Source organism: Stegostoma tigrinum, chromosome 9, assembly GCF_030684315.1.
Source record: "Stegostoma tigrinum isolate sSteTig4 chromosome 9, sSteTig4.hap1, whole genome shotgun sequence".
In the NCBI taxonomy this organism is placed as follows: domain Eukaryota; kingdom Metazoa; phylum Chordata; class Chondrichthyes; order Orectolobiformes; family Stegostomatidae; genus Stegostoma; species Stegostoma tigrinum.
Genome location: NC_081362.1, coordinates 70,230,923 through 70,253,847, shown reverse-complemented (window position 1 = coordinate 70,253,847; position 22,925 = coordinate 70,230,923). Strand labels below are relative to the sequence as shown.

At 37.2% G+C, this 22,925-nt stretch overlaps 1 protein-coding gene across 4 annotated transcripts; it reads right to left on the bottom strand.

Annotated features, from left to right (window-relative positions):
- Positions 1 to 7,951: 7,951 nt before the first annotated feature.
- Positions 7,952 to 22,195, bottom strand: LOC125454575 (homeobox protein SIX2). 4 transcript variants are annotated; one of them, XM_048535476.2, is made up of 4 exons: positions 21,600 to 22,195; positions 13,804 to 13,848; positions 10,430 to 11,258; positions 7,952 to 9,629 (listed from the first exon to the last, which is right to left on the bottom strand). In XM_048535476.2, the coding sequence occupies exons 3-4, from the start codon at positions 10,993 to 10,995 to the stop codon at positions 9,299 to 9,301; spliced, it is 897 nt and encodes a 298-aa protein (XP_048391433.1). In that variant the 5' UTR covers positions 10,996 to 11,258; positions 13,804 to 13,848; positions 21,600 to 22,195; the 3' UTR covers positions 7,952 to 9,298. The 4 variants fall into 4 exon arrangements, with proteins under 4 accessions (XP_048391433.1, XP_059504598.1, XP_048391434.1 ...); XM_059648615.1 differs by having other exon boundaries at positions 10,436 to 11,258; XM_048535477.2 differs by lacking the exons at positions 13,804 to 13,848; positions 21,600 to 22,195 and adding an exon at positions 13,066 to 13,162.
- Positions 22,196 to 22,925: the final 730 nt, after the last annotated feature.

Here is a 22,925-nt window from a genome sequence, read left to right as displayed (position 1 = left end):
TAATTAAAAACCGATATCTGCCAGGATCTTGCTAACTTGTGCAAATTCGGTATCAGGCCCTGCGCCAAATCCCAGGAGAAACCGACTGTCACTCACTATTCATAGTTTTGGCACTGCTTTCAGTGCAAAGCAAGCATCTTGTCAAGACTGGTTCAGACAGTCATTTGGGCCTCACGGGCACTTATTGATATCCGTAAGATGTCATACAGGTAAGTAGAGAGGAGGGATTCACCACACCAATCTCTAGTTGAAACGCTAACTATTGGGACAGAACTACCTCGAAAAAGACAAGCAAAGGTTCCAGCCAAACAGGAGCCAAGGAACTTAGCGGTTTCTACTTGGTTAGCACCCCAACTGCATCTGTCTGTCCGGACCAGAGGCAAATTCAGCTTTCATTCCCATCCAAGAGAAATCACCCAACAGTAGGATTATAAACGTAATCGTTTAGTGTCGTTCCGAACATAAAAGGATATTGCCAAACGTAAACTAATTTATGCTGTGCATCCAACTCCGTTATTGAATGGTCGGCCTACGTATCTCTTATTTCGTCTCGCTGCCTTACAAGCACCAATGTCAATGTGACCTTAATTCGAAAACAGTTTGAAAAACAAATGAAAGACCAGTAACTGATGCCACTGGAGGCCCGATGTAAATGCTACAGGTTAATTACAAAGCCTTTCATGCAGCTTGTACTTATAACGATAATAATTAATAAGATATCCTACTTCAATGCCTAGCAACAATTAAACAGCAAGAAAATGAGAACTCATACATCCTCCAGGATTGAAAGATTATTTAGAAATATATTCATGTGTTTGGGGTTTGGGTAGACCAAACTGAGACCCAACTGAAGAACCTCTTGCACTCTTATATGGAATTATATAGAAATTATAGCGCCCAAACAGATCATTTGGCCCAACTATTGTGCGCTGGTGTTTATGCTCTGTATCGCAACCCCTTACTCTACTTCATCCTACCGTATCTGCACGAATTATTTAAATAGACCTGTATTAGAGAAGCGGTATGCCTGAAACGCTGCAAAACTACATGCATTGCAGTATAAACAGAACAAAATAAAAACAGATGATTTCAACAAAGCTTGGGTGATAAATCAAACCACTGATTCTTTCTTTGCGTTACTCCTGGGTATTATACAGCATAGTAGCGACAAGCCTTTTTAAATTTTAGCCAAGTAGTTTCACAGTGAGCTTGGCTAATTCTAGAAATAATGTAATTCAAGGATTAGCCAATTATGCAATTGTATTTATGAGGAGGGCTGTGGGGCTTGGGAGGTCGAGTCAGTGTTATAGGTGGTGAGTGGATAAATAACGTGTAAATGCGTATACTAACATTTTTATTGGTTTTTCGATATGAGAGAACCTAGCCTATAGTTCTGACCTCTACTTACATGTCGGGAGTACATTATTATTGCGGCAAAAGAGATAATTCAGGATGTCAGGTTGTGTATCATTCACTCAGAATTTAGAAACTATGCATTCCTAGAAAGAGAGAAGAGAATCTTTGTTTTCTAAGCATTTAAATTAATGTCAGGTACGTTTATGAAACTTACACGCCGTAGCAATCAGGTTTTGGACCGCAAGAGATTTGCACTCGCCCCCTGAAAAACTATAATCTGTGAGATTACTCTCTAGCATCGCTGGTTCCCCATTCCTCCTTTCTCGAGATTCTCAGTCCGTTTACCACAGTATTCAGGTCTGCCCTGACTCTTGATTTACATTGCCTTTATACGATTTCATTTCACTCTTCTGTTTCATGATTTATGAATATCTGAATAGGTTTTTAGTTATATTATTATTGTTGCATATAGTCATATATTGCCTAAAAAGGCAAATGAAGATAAATCGTTCCCTATAACAGTAAATTTGAGCTATAAACGTATCCTGGGTTTTGAAATGCAAATATGTGCATAAATCTAGATGTCTCCCTTTATTGTCAAATATGCCGGTGCATAGTGTTTTTGGCATACACTAAGGCGGTGGAGATATTGCAACAACGAGACATATCTCTCCTACATGCATTATATGCGTAATATCAGTGCTATAAATATACATAAATCTGAATTCAATATTTGTTCTTCAGAGTTAACCAACAGCATTTCTAGCTTGAGAAATTGAAAATAAATATTCTTATAATAATTTGTTTAAGTGCGGTTTTCCATCGGTTAGCAGAATTGTCTAAACATATATCGCATACTTAGGGCAATAGCATTTACCTGAAGCTATTAGCTGCGTTACACTGACTCTCGAGGCATTCCGTTTTACTGGCGTCAGCTCCTCAATAAACAAGCTGCAGTTAATAAAGGAGACAAGAAGTAGAATATTGCGAACGCTGGCAATATTGGATCAAAAAAAGAGAAAATACTGGGATTACTTAGCCGGCCTGAGAGCATCCGTGCAGAATGAGAAATGGTTTAAGTCTTTAAAAGAATTAACAAAGTTTTGAAGAAGTGTCAGTATGAATTCGAATTTCTCTCTCAATTTCCCCTTAGTAATCTAGAAATATTTTTAAAAATGTAGGAATTAAATAGCAGTTGACATTTGCTCAATGTTTTCGAGTTTTAGCTACAGATTCATAGCATTTGGAATAATCTTTCCCGCCGGACCCAGCGATTTACATTCCTCTCGAGTTTAGCTACTTTCGCACTAAACTCCAAATGGTACAAATGGATTCTGCGCTGTATAATGCCAATAGATTATTGGACAAATCAACTAATCTTTTCAGAAAGACATCTGGGAGAGCCAGAAGTATGTAAAAGGAAATATATCAGGTTTTTATTATCAGTGATATAAAACTCCGGAGCACGCAAATTAAATGAGGCTTGTTGATTTGAATAGCGCGTTGAACCTTTCCTGTTTACGAAGTACAGAGAATATAATTACTCTATATAAAACTATTGTTAGCAGTTGTGCTACTTATTACATTGATCGTTATTTATGTATTCAGTAAATCCTGATTTTAAAGAGATGCTTCGCTTGTGCTCTTTACTCGAATGGAGTTTAGTAGCTTACGTATTAATTACACTTCTAAATTCCTATTGTGACTCTCGACTGACAGGTTACCTGCTGTCTGACCCTTAGGTCGGTATCTCAGCTCAGTCACTTTAGTTCCGTTCTAACTTTCAAAGGCGTCTAAGCACAGCTGTAAAGCTCTGCTGGATTTTAGCTTTCATATTTGATCGCAAATGTGCTGAGTATTGTAGTCAGTCCTCCGAATAGAGAGAAAATATCCTGAGAGGTTATCCAATTTTCATAATTTGTTTTTGCCTGCTGAAGTCAATTCAACGAGTCCTATTTACTTCCCCTTCACCGGGTGAAGCTAGTCCATGTGTGAACGACACGTCTGAAACTTACTATAGTCGGTTCCAATGCCAGACTCGGAGGCGGGGGAACACTGGCAAATTTTGCTCTGACATTTGCCGCAACGAGGAAGATTTTTAAATGGATCATCTCACACGTCAAAACAAGCCTTGTATTAGATGTAAAGGAGTCTTACTGACAGATTTAAAGTAAAGGTAACCCCTTCGAAAATATGATCAATTTAATGTGGAAACATCGCGTCTCCTAAGTTTTAATATATAATTGCACTGGGAAACCAGTTTCATCTTCTTGAGCCATTTTATAGACCTACATTGAAATCAATAAAGCACATATATAGTTTTAAATATTGGTGGCTGCATTGCCCTTCGATGCCGTACGGCAATTCGCTTGTAGTCAATGATTTTTAATTTATGAAATTGACTTGTAATTTTTAAGCAGATATATGGTAAAGGGATGGGGTTAACAGCATTATAAGATATTTTGTTTTTGTTTTAGAAGAAGAGAATTTAAATTCAGTGTTACTTAAAACATCCAGCACCGCTGAGCCTGTAAGTTTACTGCTAGATTTACGGAGGAAACTGCTAGCGACGGAGAAAACGGCATAGCGAGACGCTGTATAAACTGAAATCTGAACGCCGAGGTCAAAACGTCAAGTTTAGCTTAACGTGGATAAGTCAGACTTTAGAATTGTTTTCACCGGTTGAAATTAACATGTGCAAAAAATCAGTTTAATTTCCACTAAAGTTACTTCTATGCCTTGATCCAATATCTTAACTTTATTGAAAATGTGTGCTTTTGCATTAGTTATTTTGATTTACAAACATAATCAATTCAATGGCATACCGTTGACAGCATAGCATTTACTTGGATTGATGTTAAAACAGTTTTACCATCCGAACAACGTGAGAGACAGCTTAGTAGTCTAGTCTAAAATAGTTATAAATGCACCTGAACAAACGACATTTCTTTAATATGACAAAGACGTTTACTTTGTATTGTGTTGTATGAGATTACAAAATCCAAACAGGTTTCAAGCTTAGTAATAAAGCTGGCCGAATTCAAGCGTCAACATGTTCATCAACCACTTAAATCCGAATGCGTGTTATAACATTTGATTTGTGAGGTTATATTAATTATTTAAAACATCACATGCATGATCTTAACGTATGCTTGGTTAAAAAAATCCTGCGCGGGAACAATGGAAGAAATTAAGTTTATCTGTGAACACCTGAATTGTACCAATTGAACTGTGTCATATCTGGGGCAGGTTTTTTCTACTGCTGATCCAGTCGTTCTCTAAACCTCTTACAATTAAAAGAAACCAAAATGAAAAGATTATTAAAATCACTCAGATGGGCTCGAGCAAATTAGTCCGAGTGGAGCGACATCCGCTGGTGCAATTTAGGAAAGACAAGGGAATACCATTAGGGTAACCTAATGGTCCACCTGTAAAGGTCCTGTTTCTCCTTGGGGAAACCAAACAGCGCAATTAGGAGATTTCTCTTTTTTTAACTGTTGTAGTGACATGACTTTATGTGGTCCTTCGCAAACTGATTTTTCATTTATAAAGATTAACCAAACAGTAAGCTATTTTCAAGGGGATACATGCGATACAGTCTAAAGAGATTTTTGGTTGATTGAGCTTTCCAACATTGATAAAATGAGTACTGCATGTTTAAAGAAGCGAATGTTTCATGCTGCGTGGTCACGCACCCTGGGCTGCGAATCAACTTCACAGTGGAAATTGAGAAAGTCCCATAAATTAAGTAAAATTCAAGTAAAAGGCGAATCGCCAAAGAACTGTGCGAACAAGTGACAGTGCAAGCCTATAGAGGGCTCTGGCAGTCAATGTTCACTTTCTGAAGTAACCGAGAGTCAATTTGGACAGAAATTTTGTATCTCCAAATAAACAATCTGCTTCCTCCCCATCCTGTAAACGGCTGACAAACAGCTAGACGTCTGGTTCCAGCAGAGCAAGTCTTTCTTCCTAATGCGGTTCTCCCTTCGATTTTACATAATCTTATGTTCAGCCCCAAGTTACGCAGGGTGTTGCGAATCGTGATTCTGTTTTACTAAATCACTGACCCCCACCCCACCCCCACCACAACACACTGCTGTTATTTGAACTTGTGGGTCAGTTGCCAGCCTGTCAATGCGTGCACTTCTCTATTTGTCCGTGTGGGGAAGAAATAAAAGGCAAAACAATTTGAAACAAACTCGTTATTGTTTAATTCCTGTTTACCCCTCCAGTTCTTTTAATTTGACCCATGCAACAAAATTAATGTCGTTTTCTCATGTTTGATTAGCGCCTTTTTGGGTTAGTAAATAATTTACTAATTTAAATAGTTAATAGTAAATAACCGCATTTTTGGACCAGATTGAACACCCTCGTTTGTTTCGACTGTAGATCGACAATATTTAATTTGAAATTACAGAAGATTATAATTGTTAAACGCGTGAAAAAAATAAATTATGTTTATCCAAAATATGAAAAACAATTATTATTTGTCGTGTGCAACCATTTCGTCTAATTGCTCATTACACCTAACTGGTGACTTTGATTGGCAGTTTCACCTTTGTGACAAGACGTCTTTTCTGACAGTCTCAACCGAAATGTTGGTTCATTGAAAAGGCATTAACTCTCTTGGCGTCTTGCATTCTATCAAATTATTTCACGGTAAAAGTAACAATAAATAAAATTCAGATCAGGTATTAGTGATTTTAAATACAGTTATAAACTTTGGACTAATAAGCAACAGTAACAAAGAAAGGTGCCTCAAGACATTTAAAGACAAACTTCTGAACAAAATACATTTGCTTCTTTTCTATTTGTGTATTTATATTGTAGCAGGATTAATGAAAGAGTTAAACGTACGGGGCTGTTAAGAGAAATATATGTAATATTCACCCATTTATGCAAATTTACGTTTTAGAAAAGGAACAACTCGGAATTGCTCATATAAAAGTCCGAACTACGATAAGTTGTTGCACAGCAAAAGGCATTGTGGCGCTAAACGTCCTGATTTTAAAGTATTATTCCAAATTAGTCCAGGTATTAGCACGTAAGTAAATGTTTAGATATATTTCGTAAAGCCTGTCAAAGATGGCGAACGCCAGTGCATTAATAAAACTTTAAATCCAATTACTTCCGAATGAGCACGCACAATTAAACACGACTCACGCTTCTGTGTCAAGGCAACAATTCCTCCACTCTTCCCGTTCTCTCAAAGAAATCCGTACTTATAATTAAAAGAAACGTTTCACAGTTCCGGGAGTAACAAACAGCGCTGAAGGCAGAGGATAAGGTCATGTAGCCTGTTTAGTTAACTGCAGAACAATTGCATGATTATGAGTTTGCTGTTTCGTTGCTAACGTTGCAATATGGCACTGGAGTGCCAGTCGCCACTTAACGCGTATATAGATATTAAAACCCTAGTACCTTCATCTGAATCATAGTATGAATGAAGCAGTAAAGTAGCATGCACGGCGACGGTTAGTCTAATAAACGGCAACACTCTTGTCTCTATTTTGAGTTAACTTTTATAAGCCTATCCCGAATATTAGGTTACAGTTATGTGATATGTAGAGCACTCATTTTCAAGTTGTATTACCCTTTCCAAACCTGCTTGTAACTCCCCTCCGTCCTTATCTGAGACTACGTCACTGCAACTATTTCTCTTCTGTAACGCAGTTCTATTTTATTGCAGTAGCCGATTAACGGATAAAATCGCCGTGGAAACAATTGGGTTACTATCACCATTGGCAACTAAGTGAACCTTAACATGATACATCATTTCATTAAAGACAGTCACGATACCCTGAAAAAATTAAAATCGGGGCCATGGAGGATGCCTCGTAAATATCGCATGATAACGTGGCTTTATAATCAGACACCCAATTTTTTTTAAAACAATGCAAAGATTATCAATGCAATGACTTCCTGCGATTACACTATGTCAAAAGTGGCTTTTCAAGTCGGTATTCTGAAAGACGGACCGACAAACAGATAAATAAATAGGCAGATATATTTACAATCGCCACCAGATTAAAAAAAAGAGCTCTCAAGCCTCAACTGATGTATTGCAAGAGTCTAAGAGAACAACTGGCTGCTGTTACTAATGTTTTTATCGTTTTTTATCCCAGGAGTCACATTTGTTATACATTTTATTTGCCCAGTGCAGATATAAACATATAATTAACTTCCTTCGCCATTGTATTTTACTGCAGTGAAGACTACTGACTATAATATTTTAAATTTAAATTAAGAGCACTTCACTTGCAAGATGCGCATAACGCAATTGACCGAGACTTCTATATCGCAGACTGTACATTGCTCAACGTAATTTATTTCAGTATAAGGACAATAAGAGAAGCCAGATATCACAGTTGTTTTGGCCCATGGACATATAATCATGTTGGATGATCGTGTTATATTATCACGTTCATCAGTTATCGTAAGAGGCTTTGCGAATAACGTTACAGCGAAAAGGATTACGTTTCTGGAGCATTCAAATTACATTAAAAGCAGTCTGACTCTACAGCAGTCAGAGTGACATGTGTGCACAATATATTTAGCTGAGCAGACATGGACAATTCTGGAATAACGCCCCATACCGAACATATCCACACTTAACCTTCGAGTATATTTTTCTTTCCGTTTTATACTGTAAAAAGTTGGGGGCAACGGTGTGGGCTATACTGTCAAGTTAATCAAAAACTATGAAGCAGGCTACATTGGGGTTAAATAGACGTCTGTATTTTTGTACTGACGTAAATAATTAGCTGCATGAGATTGAGAAAGGAAGAGAGCCTCAAAACGTTTTAAGTTTCACTGGCATAATTAGTAAACGGATTTGTGTGGATCGTTTTCTCATTTCGGACAGTGATCTTTTTCAAAAAAAACAGCCATCAAGATTTTTAAAGGCCCATTGTGCACTGTTTTTCCAGCCCCTTTTCTTTATCTGTATTACACTGGCTTCATGGTTAGACCAACAATAATTACCTGGAACCTGTACATGAACCCAGTGGCAAATTTCACATATATCTCAACGGCGTCACATTAGACATGCACCTATGGTAAACGCGATAGATGGAAGCTCCGCCATCCTTTGCAAAACGAGCACATTCTAGCTGTTAATGAATAATCGTATAATACAAAACCGTGCCGAAGTCAATGTTAAAAAATATTAACTTCAATTGTTGCTAACTATTTGAAGGGACGGGAGGGGGAAAAAACAAACGTATCAGATAATAGCTGTGTTCTGATTTTATTATAAAATAAGCAGGATTTCGCCTCCAAAGATTGTAGTCACGTAATATAAAGAGTAATAAAACACTTTTTATGCAGCGTGAGAGCATTCCTTCTTGTAGACGGAGATATTTTTTATGCTTGATGAAATAACATTATAAGTTTACGGATTGTTTTCAGTTCAATATAGCTGCGATTACACGTTCCACGCATTCTACTACAGGAAAGCCAGCTTTCTGTACAGTTTTCATCTACATGTAAATGATCTTCCTATAGCGTGTTTTTAATCTTTTAGCATATTTTATCAAAACTTAAAATGCTCATTATGCACGCAATTACAAATCTACTCACTCTTGTAACCGGCATATATTTATGTATTTGTGTGCATATGACTGTATGTGCTGTAGTGTAATTTTAATTGAGCAATACGTCGAGATTGTGTTTGTGACCAGTAAAATATTAACTTTTCTGTCTAAACAAAGACATCCTCCGTTATATAAAACCTTAAGACTTTACTACATCAATCTCTTACGTGATCTAATACAGTACCTTATAACTCGAATAGCTATATCCTTCTTTCCTTCCCATGGTTGACAAAATATCCACTAACGCTTTTTTATGTACATCGCTTAATTGTCAAGTAAAATATATAAAAGGATAATCTTGAGAGTGTCTTTAATTATTCGCAGGTAAAAGGAAATTGTTCTTTTTTTTACGAGCCAAGGTCAACTAAATTGGATGACATGGGGTTGAGCATGGAGTCCTGTAATGCATGGTGGTGTATAACATCTGAGTTGGGTACCGCAACGGCGCTAGGACCCGGAGGCGCGGCCAGAGTGTGTAGAGGCTGCAGGCTGGTGTTGGAGCTCTGGCCCAGGGATCCTAAGAGTAGCGCTGGGCTGCTCGAAGTGTGATCGGGGGTTTGAGACGGAGTCTTTTCCTCGTCTGAGCTCGCTAACATATTTTTGTTCCCATTCATCGAATGATTCATTTGGTTGTGGCCGCCGGCCGTAACGTTGGAATTCGAGTTCTCGCTGTTTTCTCTGCACAGGCAAAGAGAGAGAAAAGAAAATCAAAAACACGTGAAAGAATAAGTCAAATAAGAATCAAGGAACAACTCTATGTAAACGGCGGGGCCATTCGAAAAACAGGTTAGAATATCTTCAATGCCAAAAAAAGGCATATAAAAACTTCAATTTCAAGTCAGTCTTCTCAACTTTTGACTTAACACTGCAGCTGGGGACTGACTGACGGAATAAGTCCTGAAGGCACTGAACAAGTTACAGTTAACACCATTCCGATTTCTAAACCGTTGCTTTATTTCTAAAGTATCCTCAAGGAACTGGCGCCAAAGAATAAACCAGATACTTTTGCAAAATTTCACTTTTCCATAAACAAAAATCAACGGCGCTCCGCAGCGACGGCTGCAGAAAACACACTTTAAAATCAATCACCAAGCAGCGAATGTATCCACGGGCAGGTTATGTTCGGAATCATTTCATCCTCTACTTAACGGTTCGAGACATTTCGAAGCCAAATGAGAAGTTAAATTAAAAAAAAATTTCCCCCGCAGCCGCAGCCTTCGCTTCTCGCCACCCAGGCGGAGCCTGCGTTGCATTTTGATGTCTGAGGTTATTGTCAGTTCGAGCGTATTTCTCCCAGAAAGAGTCACAATTTGAAACAAACGCACTTCCAGTTGGTGAACGGGCCCCGAATCGATGATAGTGCAGACTTACACATCGATACGATTGCTGCAAATGAAAGATGCCGCGGTTTGTCCCCGGTGAGGTGAGTTAAACTGCTCGATTTAATAATATGAGAATGATGTATTTGTCTTACTTACTCGTACCTTTCTTTGGCTTCGGCGGCTCGGTCCCTCTGACGCCTGTTCTTGAACCAGTTGCTGACCTGGGTGGTGGTGAGGCCGGTGGCTTCGGCCAACTCCCTCTTCTCCCGGGGCGAAGGGTATGGGTTGTGAGCATACCATTCCCGCAGGACGCTGCGCGACTTCTCCTTGAAGCAGTAGCTGGTTTCCTCGCCGTCCCAAATAGAGCGCGGCAGCGGGAACTTGCGCCGGACTCGGTACTTGCCCACGGCCCCTAGCGGCCGCCCCCGCAGCTTTTCAGCTTCGATGTAGTGAGCCTTTAGCCACAACTGCTGCAGCTTCGGGTGGTTGTGCGGAGAGAACTGGTGGCTCTCCAGAATCTTGTAAAGTTCGCGGAAGTTGCCTCGGTGGAAAGACACGACGGCCTTGGCTTTGAGGACGCTCTCGTTTTTATGCAGATGTTCACAGGCAGGTAGTGACCACAGGAAGCGGCCGAGCCGCTCGATGTTACCTCCTTGCTGGAGGACTTCGCACACACACGCCACTTGCTCTTGAGTAAACCCAAAAGTTGGAAGCATCGACATATCTCCCCCGCCTTGAGATAGTCTAAAATCACATCCAGGTCCTAATGGAAAAAAAGTGTTCTGTGCCGCTCCTTCGCTTGAAGGTTACAGTCTCTACTAGAGCTTTGTACTTGTAGACGCATAAAAAATAATCTCTCTCTCACAGGAGACCCAACATACTGCACTTGAAGACGTCCAGAGTGCTTTCCCTTCGTTTTTAATAATATTATTCTAAGTTGGCATGAATAGTCATTATGTAGAATTTGATTGGTTGGTTATCTGACCTACGGATGGTGAGGATAAGACAATAGTTAGTCAAATTATTTACCATGGAGACGCTGTCACTCAAAGTAACCCGATCCCCTTTGAGGTGTCTCCCTCGCTGAGCGAACAGCTTCCAGCTCCAGACCTACCTTGTAACACTGCGTTACGTTATAGTTTGACAATAGAATCGACGAAAGGAAGGACAAGCCGCGCTTTAACGATCCTAGGGCACTTTTTTCGCTTCTTGTTCTGTTGTTGTCTGCCTATATATTTATTTGTTTTAGCTGCCTTGACAAGAACCTCGTGGAATCTCTTCAATGATTGACGTCGCAGCAAGCCGCACAGGAGAGCTTTTTTTTCCCCTCATTTGCAGCAACGATATAGAAGAACACAAGGGTGGCGCCAGTGATCTGGAAATAACGCGTGGCCTTGATCGCGTTGGGCTCTGGTACCTGTAGTCACATTTCTCATACTTGGCGAAACTTTGACAATGGCTATTGAACTACAGCTCCCACAATGCCTTTCTGCCCAAAGTTGCGGTTGCGTGTGAGGGGAGCTTGGTGGGGGCTGGGGGAAGCAGTGGAGAGGGTGAAAGTATAATTTGGTTTTCATCTGATTGAGATTGAACAGAAACAACTGTATTAATAATGCGGTTGTCGCCTCATGACCTTATAATGAAATATGCTTTTATCATCATCCAACTTTAAGCAAATAGATGGGATTTTGATAACGCACAGTCTTAACTGGATGCGAACTCATACTAATCACTTATTTGAGGACTGTTGAGAGGATGCTTTTACACAGAGACATTATTTTGTTTACGAATATCTGTATTAATCAGTCGGACAGAACTAACTATGGTTTTGAAAACTCTACTTAATCACAACATCATTTTTGCACCACAATGTCAAACAATGAAAGCTAATTTCAGAACCGAAATTTGCAACGTTTGATTGATCTTGGTGCGAAAGGAGATAAGAAAGCAGAACCGATTCAAGTAATCCAATGCAAGCTTAAGTGTTTGTTGTGTCTAATTTTCGAATTTGCAAATCCTGATTTCGTAGTTTAAATAACAAAGGTGAGATATTAACAAAGGTGAAGAAGGGATCGCGGTAATGACGGTGTGCTTTGCGTGTTTATTTTTCGGGGGCGGGGGTCGGAATAATCAAACAGATGCTTCTCTTTGCCGCGAGCAATGTTACAAATGTGAGGTAACCAGTCACAACTTCAGCAAATCCCAGAACATTGAATCGGCTCAATGCTTCATTCTACGACTCTTCCAACAACTTGTGCGTCAGCAACACTTTGGATCAAAACAAGTCAGAATGTACCTATCGAATTAACAAAACAAAGCGTGGATTCCCAACCTGACGGGCTTTACTTTCAAAGCCAAGTCTAAATCTTGCTTATACTTTCAGTACATCTTTCACTCGGGACTGTTTTTTGCTACGTAAAGTTCGCTATATTCTCAACTATTTAATAGGAGTTTGAAAACGTTCCATTTCCCGCACCTCAATTAACAGACTGAGCTGTTTAGAAGAGTTTATTAGAAAACAAGGCCTTAAACAGCTGTTAGCGAGTTGTCAATTTAATCCACACCCTCACCTTGGGGAACTGTGGTAATAGAAACTTCAAAGTTCTAATACAACGAGGTTAAAGCTGTTCCTAATCATTCGAGCCAGCATTTTAACAGTGTAAAACAGTAAACTGTTACCGATAAAATAATATTTATGTTGCGTTCTGAGTGCGCAACAAATAAATTTTATCCTGTGGTTACAGCTTAATTATCCATATTTATTTAACTTCTGGCTAGAGTGTAAAATGTACCTGATTTAAGTTTCCGCTCCGCTTTCCTCGTTCTCAACTGATCCGCCACATCCTGTTCATTTATCTGAACTAAATTCGGAAACTCTTTTCTTTTCATCCCAAATTATTCATTTTTGTTTGTTTTTAAAGGCACTGTTTTTCTTTAGGCTTTACAGAAACTCTCCACTATATTTACCAGTAATAAGCGGTTGTACGTCTTAATTTGACGTGATATAAGATAACTTACTATTAATCTCAAGAAGTATGCGTTTCATTAATACCACACTTCCTTAGTCAACACAAGCTACAACTTGAGCGCAATTTTGTTACATGGGAGAATCTTTTCGGGTCTGTGGTGAATTAAGATTCTGTCGAAGTGGATCGCCCCCTTTGTATGAACAATGCAGATTAATTCCATTGATAATACTCCAGGAAACCCGACGGCTGAATCAAATTACGCAGCCTTTCATGACAAGTGCAGTTGGATAATATTTGAGGATACTTTGCGTTTATGTATTCCAACGTTGCACATACGTTATTCAATAAATTTCCTTATCTAAAGTGCTAGTTTTTATTAATGGCGAGACTCATTGTAACATAATGGAAATCAACCTCTTTCTTTTTCCGGAAGACAGGGAGAAAAGGAAGGAGCGAGAGAGAAGAACGATACGGTTATTTCCGCATTAGCTCTGTCACTTACACCAATTAGGTTTGCTTATCGTGAGTTTAGATCTTAAAACAACATTAAGGCATATTCACCTTAATTCAGTCCATACGCGGGCCGGTTTGTTTCACTCTTTTCCACTGAAATAAGAAAAGCGAAAAATTCAAATAATATAACTATTATAAGGCTGATACAATAGAAAGAAATTGGATGCCTAAATTATTAGGCACTGAAAACAAATGAAATCTGGAAACAAAAGTAAATCAAAATATATTTTAAATTATTGCCCATTTTTCAACGCTATTGATTAGCGAACACTATTTTGGAAAAACGTGATAGGTATTTTAAAAGGTGGAAAATTGCATCTGCATCTAACAGTTACTATTTAATTATGATTCAAAGTTAATCCTCGTATTTGAGCGGAAAACAATATTGTCGCCAACGAACAACCATCCAAGAGAACGAAAAGCTTCAGTGGCCAAGCAGCGAATGACAGACTCAATGACGGTACAAGAATCAATTTGACAATATTTGTAAACTCCTTCGTGCCAGGGTTGCATATCTGAGAATGGAAAGCTTGAGGGTTCGGCAGAGTCTGACCAGTGATTAGACTTGCTGATGAATGGATATCACGTTTCTACTAATGGCTGCCCCGTATTTTGACAACCTCCCACTACTAACCCGAGAAGCTGGTAGGTCGACCAGCCTTAATTTGCTTGATTGCTCCAAGATGTCGCAGAAAACTGAAGTGATGGAAGCGCCTTCCTATTGCTATTGGAAAATGACAGACCCATTATGTCGCATAATATTTTTATTTCATTATATTTCACAATTTCAGCTAAATAATATTATAAAAGTCTTCAAAACGATAAACTTATTTTTTCCCAATGAATGTAACTAACATTCTGAATATTTTTACATTTTAAAATTTAATTAACATACGCGATTAATGTAACTGCAAGTGTTCCTTCATATTACTAAAGACAAGGTCTGCGATTTCTTAGAATTTTTTGCTGAATTGTCTTCTCAGTAGATCGTATTTTGTTAAATATTTTCAAAGTATCATGTAACTTTTACCCTGACCATCATGTTCCAGTTTCAGAAACTGTCCGTCTTTTCGGCAGGATTAAAGATTACGTAGAATAATGCAATCTGACATGCAAATGGACAGTTCAAAACTCTACGTGAAAATTTGCTCGTCCAATGTTTCTGTCACGATTGGCTCATATAAAAAAATTGTTTTTTAAAAATATCTGCCTAACTTTTTTCTGAACATTAGGCTGCCATTTGCTGCACAGCCCTCCACGAACAAAGTGATTGTAATTGAGTGTTTGTATTCACTTGCTTGCTGCCCTTGTAAAATAAAATACATTCTTTAAATGTTCTCGTCGCCAATGGGCCGTTTTTGGAAAGCACACACATACCATCCGAGCTCTGGCAAACTCAGGTTTAATTTTCAATATTACAGATCAGGCCGAACGTGACCTCTGATTGGTGTAACGTCGCTACAACGATCCAAATACATGAGATTCCTGATCAGCTTCTTTTTAATCCTGATACATTAAAACTATAAAGCTAACTAAAATCCAATACAGTAGTGAAAATTAACCGTAGTTTAGTACAATTTTGAAGAGGAGACACTAAAAAATTCAAACCGCACGCTCGTCCATGCTTTCGTCGTTAGTGCATGATGCATTGCACCCTTTTCAATGAAAGGTCATTAACTGGTCCTGTTAACTCTGTTTTTCTCTACACAGATGCTGCCTGATCTGTTGAGTTTCTCCAGAACTTCATGTTTTATTATCTACATAAAATACAATCTACAATGGCAAATCCGTTAATTTTTGCAATATTTTCAGAAATTTTGTTTGTGATAGTGCACAAGTCAGTTATTTTTCATTTGATTCCAAACGTACAGTGCAGTTCTCCACTACTTCCCATCGTATCCACCCCATATAAAACAGGTTTGTTTTCATTAGTCAAACTGACTTTGCCACAATCTTTATCAATCTCACTAACGTTAAGCAATCAACTGCTATAATGTAAAATAAGGCAAATATTCAGTACTTAATCAACTTATTAAGATGTAATGCTACTTTATTCTGTTTCATCACCATTTTTTGTCATTATAAAGATGAACATCTTTTTAAGTGGCTAACTACTCATGTATAACAAAATAGATAATTTTATAACTGAATATATTGCTGTTGTGTAAAATATGAAAAATAACAGAAATATAACCACTAATTCATATTATATTTGCATAAAAGTAACATGACTAATAAGTGAGATTTGCTAGTGGATTACAATTTATATTTTTTCCAGAATTGATATTAAAAATGCAAATATTCTTGCAATTTGTTTTCGATATCATGTTAAGCTTGTACATGTGTGCATAAATGGGTGTTATTTTCAAGTACAAGTTATTTTTCTCTCCATGCTTACATTTAGCTAGAAGATCGGCTTTCTAAGTGCTGGAATATCTTTTCTATTTGAAGAAAAATATTTTCTTAGGGGCATACCTTTGTTCCTTAATGGATTTTCCTCTTCCTATGGCACAACTTAAGATACAATGCAAACAAATTACTCAATAGTAAACCCAACTGCATCTTGCTTTGCTCCTGATTATATTTATAAATTATGATTTGTTATTTCCTTTAAAGTCATGAGTTAACATGGTTTTCACAGCATTTGCAATCTCATATATACACACATCAATAAGAATGTAAAATCTCTACATGATAAATTCTGTAATAGTAAATAACTACCAGTTTCATTTGTTGTTGTTGCTATTATTATTATTTATTGGTTTAGCTGTTACATTGAATCAATCTAATATGTAGGTGTGCACGTAATGTAATGGAACTTGATGTACAAATTCAAGATCTTTTTATTAATCACATTAAGTTTTATTCATTTAAAAAGATCAGCTTACATTTAATTGAGCTTTGAATCATTCTCACACAATATTTTTCAATTACATAACACCAAAAAGGAACAAGGGACATTTCACAAAACAAAGCAAATAGTAAAACTATGAGCTGAAATATTGAAATATCCATGACAGAAAAAATGCAACTGATTTTAGCAATTCCATATTTATGAAATATAATCTTTACCCATCCTAGTGAGTTTTAAGTATGGCAAGAAGATAATTATGCAAAAATGTCCAAAAGAAAAGGGCCACCTAGGTTTGACAATTAAGGACATCACATTAAGAGACTGAGTAGCCTTAAGCAATAGCATGTTTACTGTTGGGGGAAATGGAGAGCAGACTTTGATGACTGAAGGATCAGCTTGAGTGCAAGTCAACTAGCTTTGCTTTCTAACTTCTATCTGGAAATATAATGTGTACATGTGCATTCATTGTTATATAATGCATACTCACTGAATTACCTGTTGGTAATCAATGACAGAACTGAAGCTGCAGTGATTACATCCGAATTAAGGAAAAAACATTAAGATATGAACCACACAAATATCTTACATGTTGACATTAATCATAACATTGTCACAAGTTTATTGAAAAAAGCTTAAAAAACAAAAAAAGACCTATTATTTCCACTAACATCAGAGTAAAATGTAGGTAAAATAATAGTAATTTTATTTTGGGGCAGTGATTTCACCTTATGGCTCAATCATTAAATGATGCTTTTGACTTTTAAACATGTCAGTTAAATCTTTGTCTGGGAATCCAAAATCCATTACCAGAAATATCCACATCTGATTCTCCAAACTATTTCAAAATACCAAATATCATTTTGTTACGTAATATGTTCCTATCAGATAAATCTGAATGCATACATATATCACACTGCTATCAGATCATTATTATATTATCATCAGAAGACTCAATTTTCCTCACTTAGTAAATAGGGACAACCTGAACAAATCAACATCCAGCTTTCAAATAAAGTGTCATTGAACAAACAACATGAAATTGTCCAAAAATAGTATACAATCATTTTATGGATTTAATTTAATTGAACATATACCCTTATTATTAATTGTTGCTGCCTCTTTTGCAGGTTTTGACTCAAAGTCTACAACATACACACTGGGGCTTAATGGTTTACTATGAGCAAAGAAATCACTAAGTAGGATAAAGCATATGAACTTATGAGATGGGATATGTTGGTTGACTCACTTAATTTTTTTTTACCTTTTTCAGATGTATATCATAAAACTTTAATGATGTTCATTTGAAGATTTCCGACACTATGATCTGTGGTGAACATGTAGTTGCTGCATTGTTATTTGCCAGTACAATTCCATAATGCATTTCAGTGATGTATAGAATATCAGGAATTTAATTTATGTTAAAAATATTCCTGTCCTGTTCACACACTCCTTGATTTAGCTGACAAAGCCTTTTTTTGCTTTAAGCTGTCAGGAAATATCAAAAATCTGCAATCAAGATAGAAAAATAAAGAAGTAAAGAGTAACAGGGAGGCCATTTAAAGAATATGTGAGAGTTTCTGAGAACCAGGAGAGTGGTCTGTATGTTATATGATTACAAGAAAGAAATCTGAGAAAGACAGATTTCCATTTTTTAAATTTTTGCTAAGTAGGACAATAATATAATTGTTCACTTAGTTGTTGCTTCAAATTAAAAAATGAACAAGGATGTTACCAGAGTTGGAGGGTTTGAAATATAGGAGAGGCTGAATAGACTGAAACTGTTTTCCCTGGAGTGTTGGTGGCTGAGGGGTGAACTGATACAGGCTTATAAAATCTTGAGGGGCATGGATAGGGTAAATAGACAAGGTGTTTTCCCTTTTTTAGGAGGGAGGGGGAGGAGGGAGTCCAAAACTAGAGGGGATAGATTTAAGGTGAGAAGGTTAAGATTTAAAAGGGACCTTGAAGGTAACCTTTTCACCCAGAAGGTGGTGAGTGTATGGAATTAGCTGTCAGAGGAAATGGCAGAGGCTGATACAATTACAACATTTCAAAGGCACCTGGATGTGTATATGAATAGGAAGGGTTTAGAGGGATGCAGGCCAAATGTTCAAAAATGGGACTAGATTTATTTAGGATATGCAGTTGGCATGGACAAATTGGACTGAAGGGTCTGTTTCCATGCTGTATATCTTTATGACACTATGAAAACAATACCTGTTCATCAGAAGAGCACGGGTGGGAAGCGGCTAGAACTTTTTCTTAGCTGGTAGATTATGAGGACAAACGCTACGAGAGGCAATGGTGGGAGCACAATTCATGACACTGAATTCCTAAGGAGGTAATGGAACAGCATTTGTGAAATATATTTTGAAAATACAGACCAATCACAAAACCTTTAAAACTTCATTGTAGTTACTGTGATATGGGAATGACTTCTTTCTATTTAAAAATAGTGTAAATAGATCAATAAATACAGTTTTGAAGAGAAACTCAAAATGAACTTTTAAAAAGAAAATTGGTAGAAAGAAAGAAATATTGGAAAATTGGAATGAGAAATTATTGGGATCCAGCTATTCATAACAGGTGATATGTTAATGGTCAAAGGTAGTGCCAAAATGAAATAAACTGCCAGGTTGGGCCTAGACATGAGGTATGCAGCACTAAATGACATTATACTTTAGTATAATCAAAAAGACATCCTAATCCATATCCCCTGTTTTTAAATAGCAGTAAACTAGTTTGGGTACAATCTAATGCACAGGGGACATGAATACATATGTTTTAACTTCACATATTGACAGCAGATTGCATAATGTTACGACTAACAATCTACCACAGAGAAGTATCTAAATAAGAACAATAAGTAAAATTATACTTATGCTAATCTGCCAAAGTAATTTTAAATTAGATGGGTTACAGTGAGATGTTCCTGCCCATGTGTAGCCTGATCCAACTCCACAGGCAACCTCTGTCACAACGACAGAAATTCAGCTAATTTTGAGGGAAATGCAACCAGCTGGATCAGAAGAATAAAGGAACAGTTGGACATAAAAACTGTGGCTAACAATCAAAGTAAAACAAAATTATTTTACAAAATGAGATTGATAAAAACTGTAACATGTCAAAACCATAACTTCTAAACTTAATTCTAAAACCTACACCAAAACCTAGCATTGTGTTACTTGAATAATGCTCTTAAAAAACTATCTCATGATAGTAGTAGATCTTAAGTCCTCAAGCAATCAGTGAAAATTTATCAGAAGCAGAAAGTACATACTTTATACTGATGGTATGTCTGTAATTATTGTTGCTTAAAATGCTAATAATTACAAATTACCTCATAAATTAGATGAGATTATCAATATTGTATCTTATTCCAATGCTGCAATAACCAAAATTTCATAACGCAAGGGCATTCCGATTCGTAACTGGAGATGTTATATGACATGATATTATAACCCTTGCAGAAGTTATTTGAAGTAAAGTATTTTAATTCAATAGAACAAAAAGAATTAGGCTGGAGTTTGAAATGTATTTACTGAAAATGATTAAATCTAATCTTGCTTAAAATATCATTTACTTTTGTTAAAATTGTATATTTAATATTGTTTTGTAAGAACTTAAATATTATTTTGTAAGTAGTTTACATTTGAAATTTTCCTAATTTTAAGCAATGTAATGTGATTTGTTCTTTAATACAATGCATAGCCTGCTGATCTGCACATTCATTTAATTTTGTTTTTTTGTATATTATGCATCCATTAATTTTGCATTTATTATACGGATCTAGTTGTATGGTTTAGTATATTGCTAATAAGATTCCTGTAAGGATGCTTTAATAAGACTTCTAATATTTGGTGTAGAATTGAAATAGGAAGAACTGATCTCATCACCCTAAATAAATTCAGGACAGTCGCTTTTACCCTCTCTTAGGCAAAGTACATAAGGTTTGGCAAGACATTTTTCAACACCAGCTGCATATATGGTGCTACATATTCAAATTAAATTGCTATCATATACTCAATATATTGAATGATACTGTAAGTAATTCAGTTACATAATTTTCAATGCTTGTAAATGGGTTATTGTCTATTTGACAACCAACTATAATAATGAGAAGCAACTGCAATTCACCATGTTGCAAATAATTGAATGCTTTATTGGTGATAGGTTGTCCAAATGGTTTGAATCAAAGATAACTAAATGCCATTTAAGCAGTCAAATACTCAGAAATGAAAACAAGAAATTAAAAGTTATAACTGTGTAAGATTGAATAGCACTATCCGTGCACAAGATTTTGCTTAATTCAATGTGCCATGCAATAGCCTAGCCTGGTCTCCATTTAGCAAAATAATAAATATATAGCTCCATCATTGCCTGAAATTGTATTTACATTAACACTCTTGACACTTGCAATTAGCGCGGGCGCAGACAAACACACACCAAATCCAAGAACGTACACACAGGGAATTTGGTCCAACCCGAGTCCAAGAGAATGACGATATTTATATAGATCTATTCATCATCATGTAACTATTTTAACACTGACAAACATCTATCTGTATATCAAGATAACTAACTTTTAATAATTAATGGGCAGCACAGTGATTTCTTTGGGCACGTTTGATTCCCCAGTAATCAAATAGTTGGGATAGTGGCGATGCTAAGGATCGGTCTGAATTTATTTAGCAGCTTTTCCATAACCTTTATTTTCTTGGTTTATCATGGTCCCTTTAACGTATTCCAGCCAATGTGATGTTTACAGCGAATCACAGACAGAAACTGTACTGTACCGAAAAGGAACCCGCGCTAGAGTATTAAACCAAAATCGCATTACGTTGAACTGACTTAAGCGTGTACGCCACGGACACTTCTTCTCGGTACAATTCGGAAATGTCAAATTTCATCCCGCGTTTGAGAGAATTACACCAGTCTTTTTTTATATAAAAATCAAAGAGATCCTCTAACTGCATTGACTCTGATTGCTCACCAGTTTTTAAGTGAAAGTTAGGCTGCAAATAGAATGTCCTAAAGATGTTTCCACGTGTTCCTTCGTCTGTTCATTTGCGGTTCGTCAGGGCAGTAAAATGGGACGTATGTCACAACCCAGTGCAATTGGTCAGCATCAGCTAAAATTAATGTTTTAAACCGGCGGACTAAAGCCCAGGCCGATTGTTGGAGAGGGGTTAATCCCGCAAGAAAAATATTTGCATGTTAGTTGTAAAAACAAAACCCCGTTTACTTTAACAGGCCTTGCAGTTGTCCCCAGCTCTCCAACCACTGTCCTCAGCCCCGGGGTCTGCGCGCGGCGGCGGCGATGATGGTGGTAGTCGTGGTGCGAGCAGGGCGCGCGGCCTGTTGGCCATCGGGGGATGCGCGTTCGTCGCAGGCAGTCTGCAAACTCCTGGCAGAGGCGTCCTTGCAAAAAAAGTGTTCAGACAATCACGACTGCTTCCAGCACCTGTAAGTATGATTGACACTTTTTTTTGTTGTTGGTTGTTGTTTACATCAGAAGTGTAGTTTTTTTTTACTTCCAGTAAATGTTCTTGTCCTCACATGTGTCTTCTCTAGTTCTGGTTATTTTGTTCAGTCGGTGCTGCTGCTTATTAAAACAAAACTCCATGACAATGTGACTGTTAAATGTGTTTTTCTTTCGGAGGTGGGGACCCGGGAGAGCCGTGTATCTAGACAATTAGAACTATCCTACCCAATATACTTTCGTGGGGAGATACCGCAGAGTGTGGACTTCAATCATTTGTGTCAGCCACACCCCCCATTTTCCAAAGTGTTTCCTCTCAAAACCAAATCTTGTTTGGCCAAATAACTATTTATCTGTTGTCAGCAATCAAATATTCAACTAATTTCAAATGACCAAAATTACAGCACAAATCACCAAGGAGAAACCCATCTACAGAAATATCAACAATACCCCTCAACCCACCAATTGTACTGACCAAATAAAAATTTTTTTTTTGTATCTTTGCAAAATCTTGAAAAATATATAAACTTACTCTGAACAAAACCACTAATAGTATTAATACAATTAGTTGTTAGTGTTAAATATGGGTCACATATAGGTTTAGAAATGTAGGAGCAAGAGTGCACAATTTGATCCTTCAGATTTGCTGTGCCCTTTGAGATAATGGCTGATCATTTAGCTCAATACCACTTTCCTGCACTGTCCCCTTATGCCTTAATGTCATTAAACTACAGTTGATATCTACCCTTCTATATAGAGCCTGGCACTTGAGTTGCATATTTCACCTGATTTTGGAAATTGCCACTTTAATGCAAAAGAAATGTGGCTTCCTGGAAG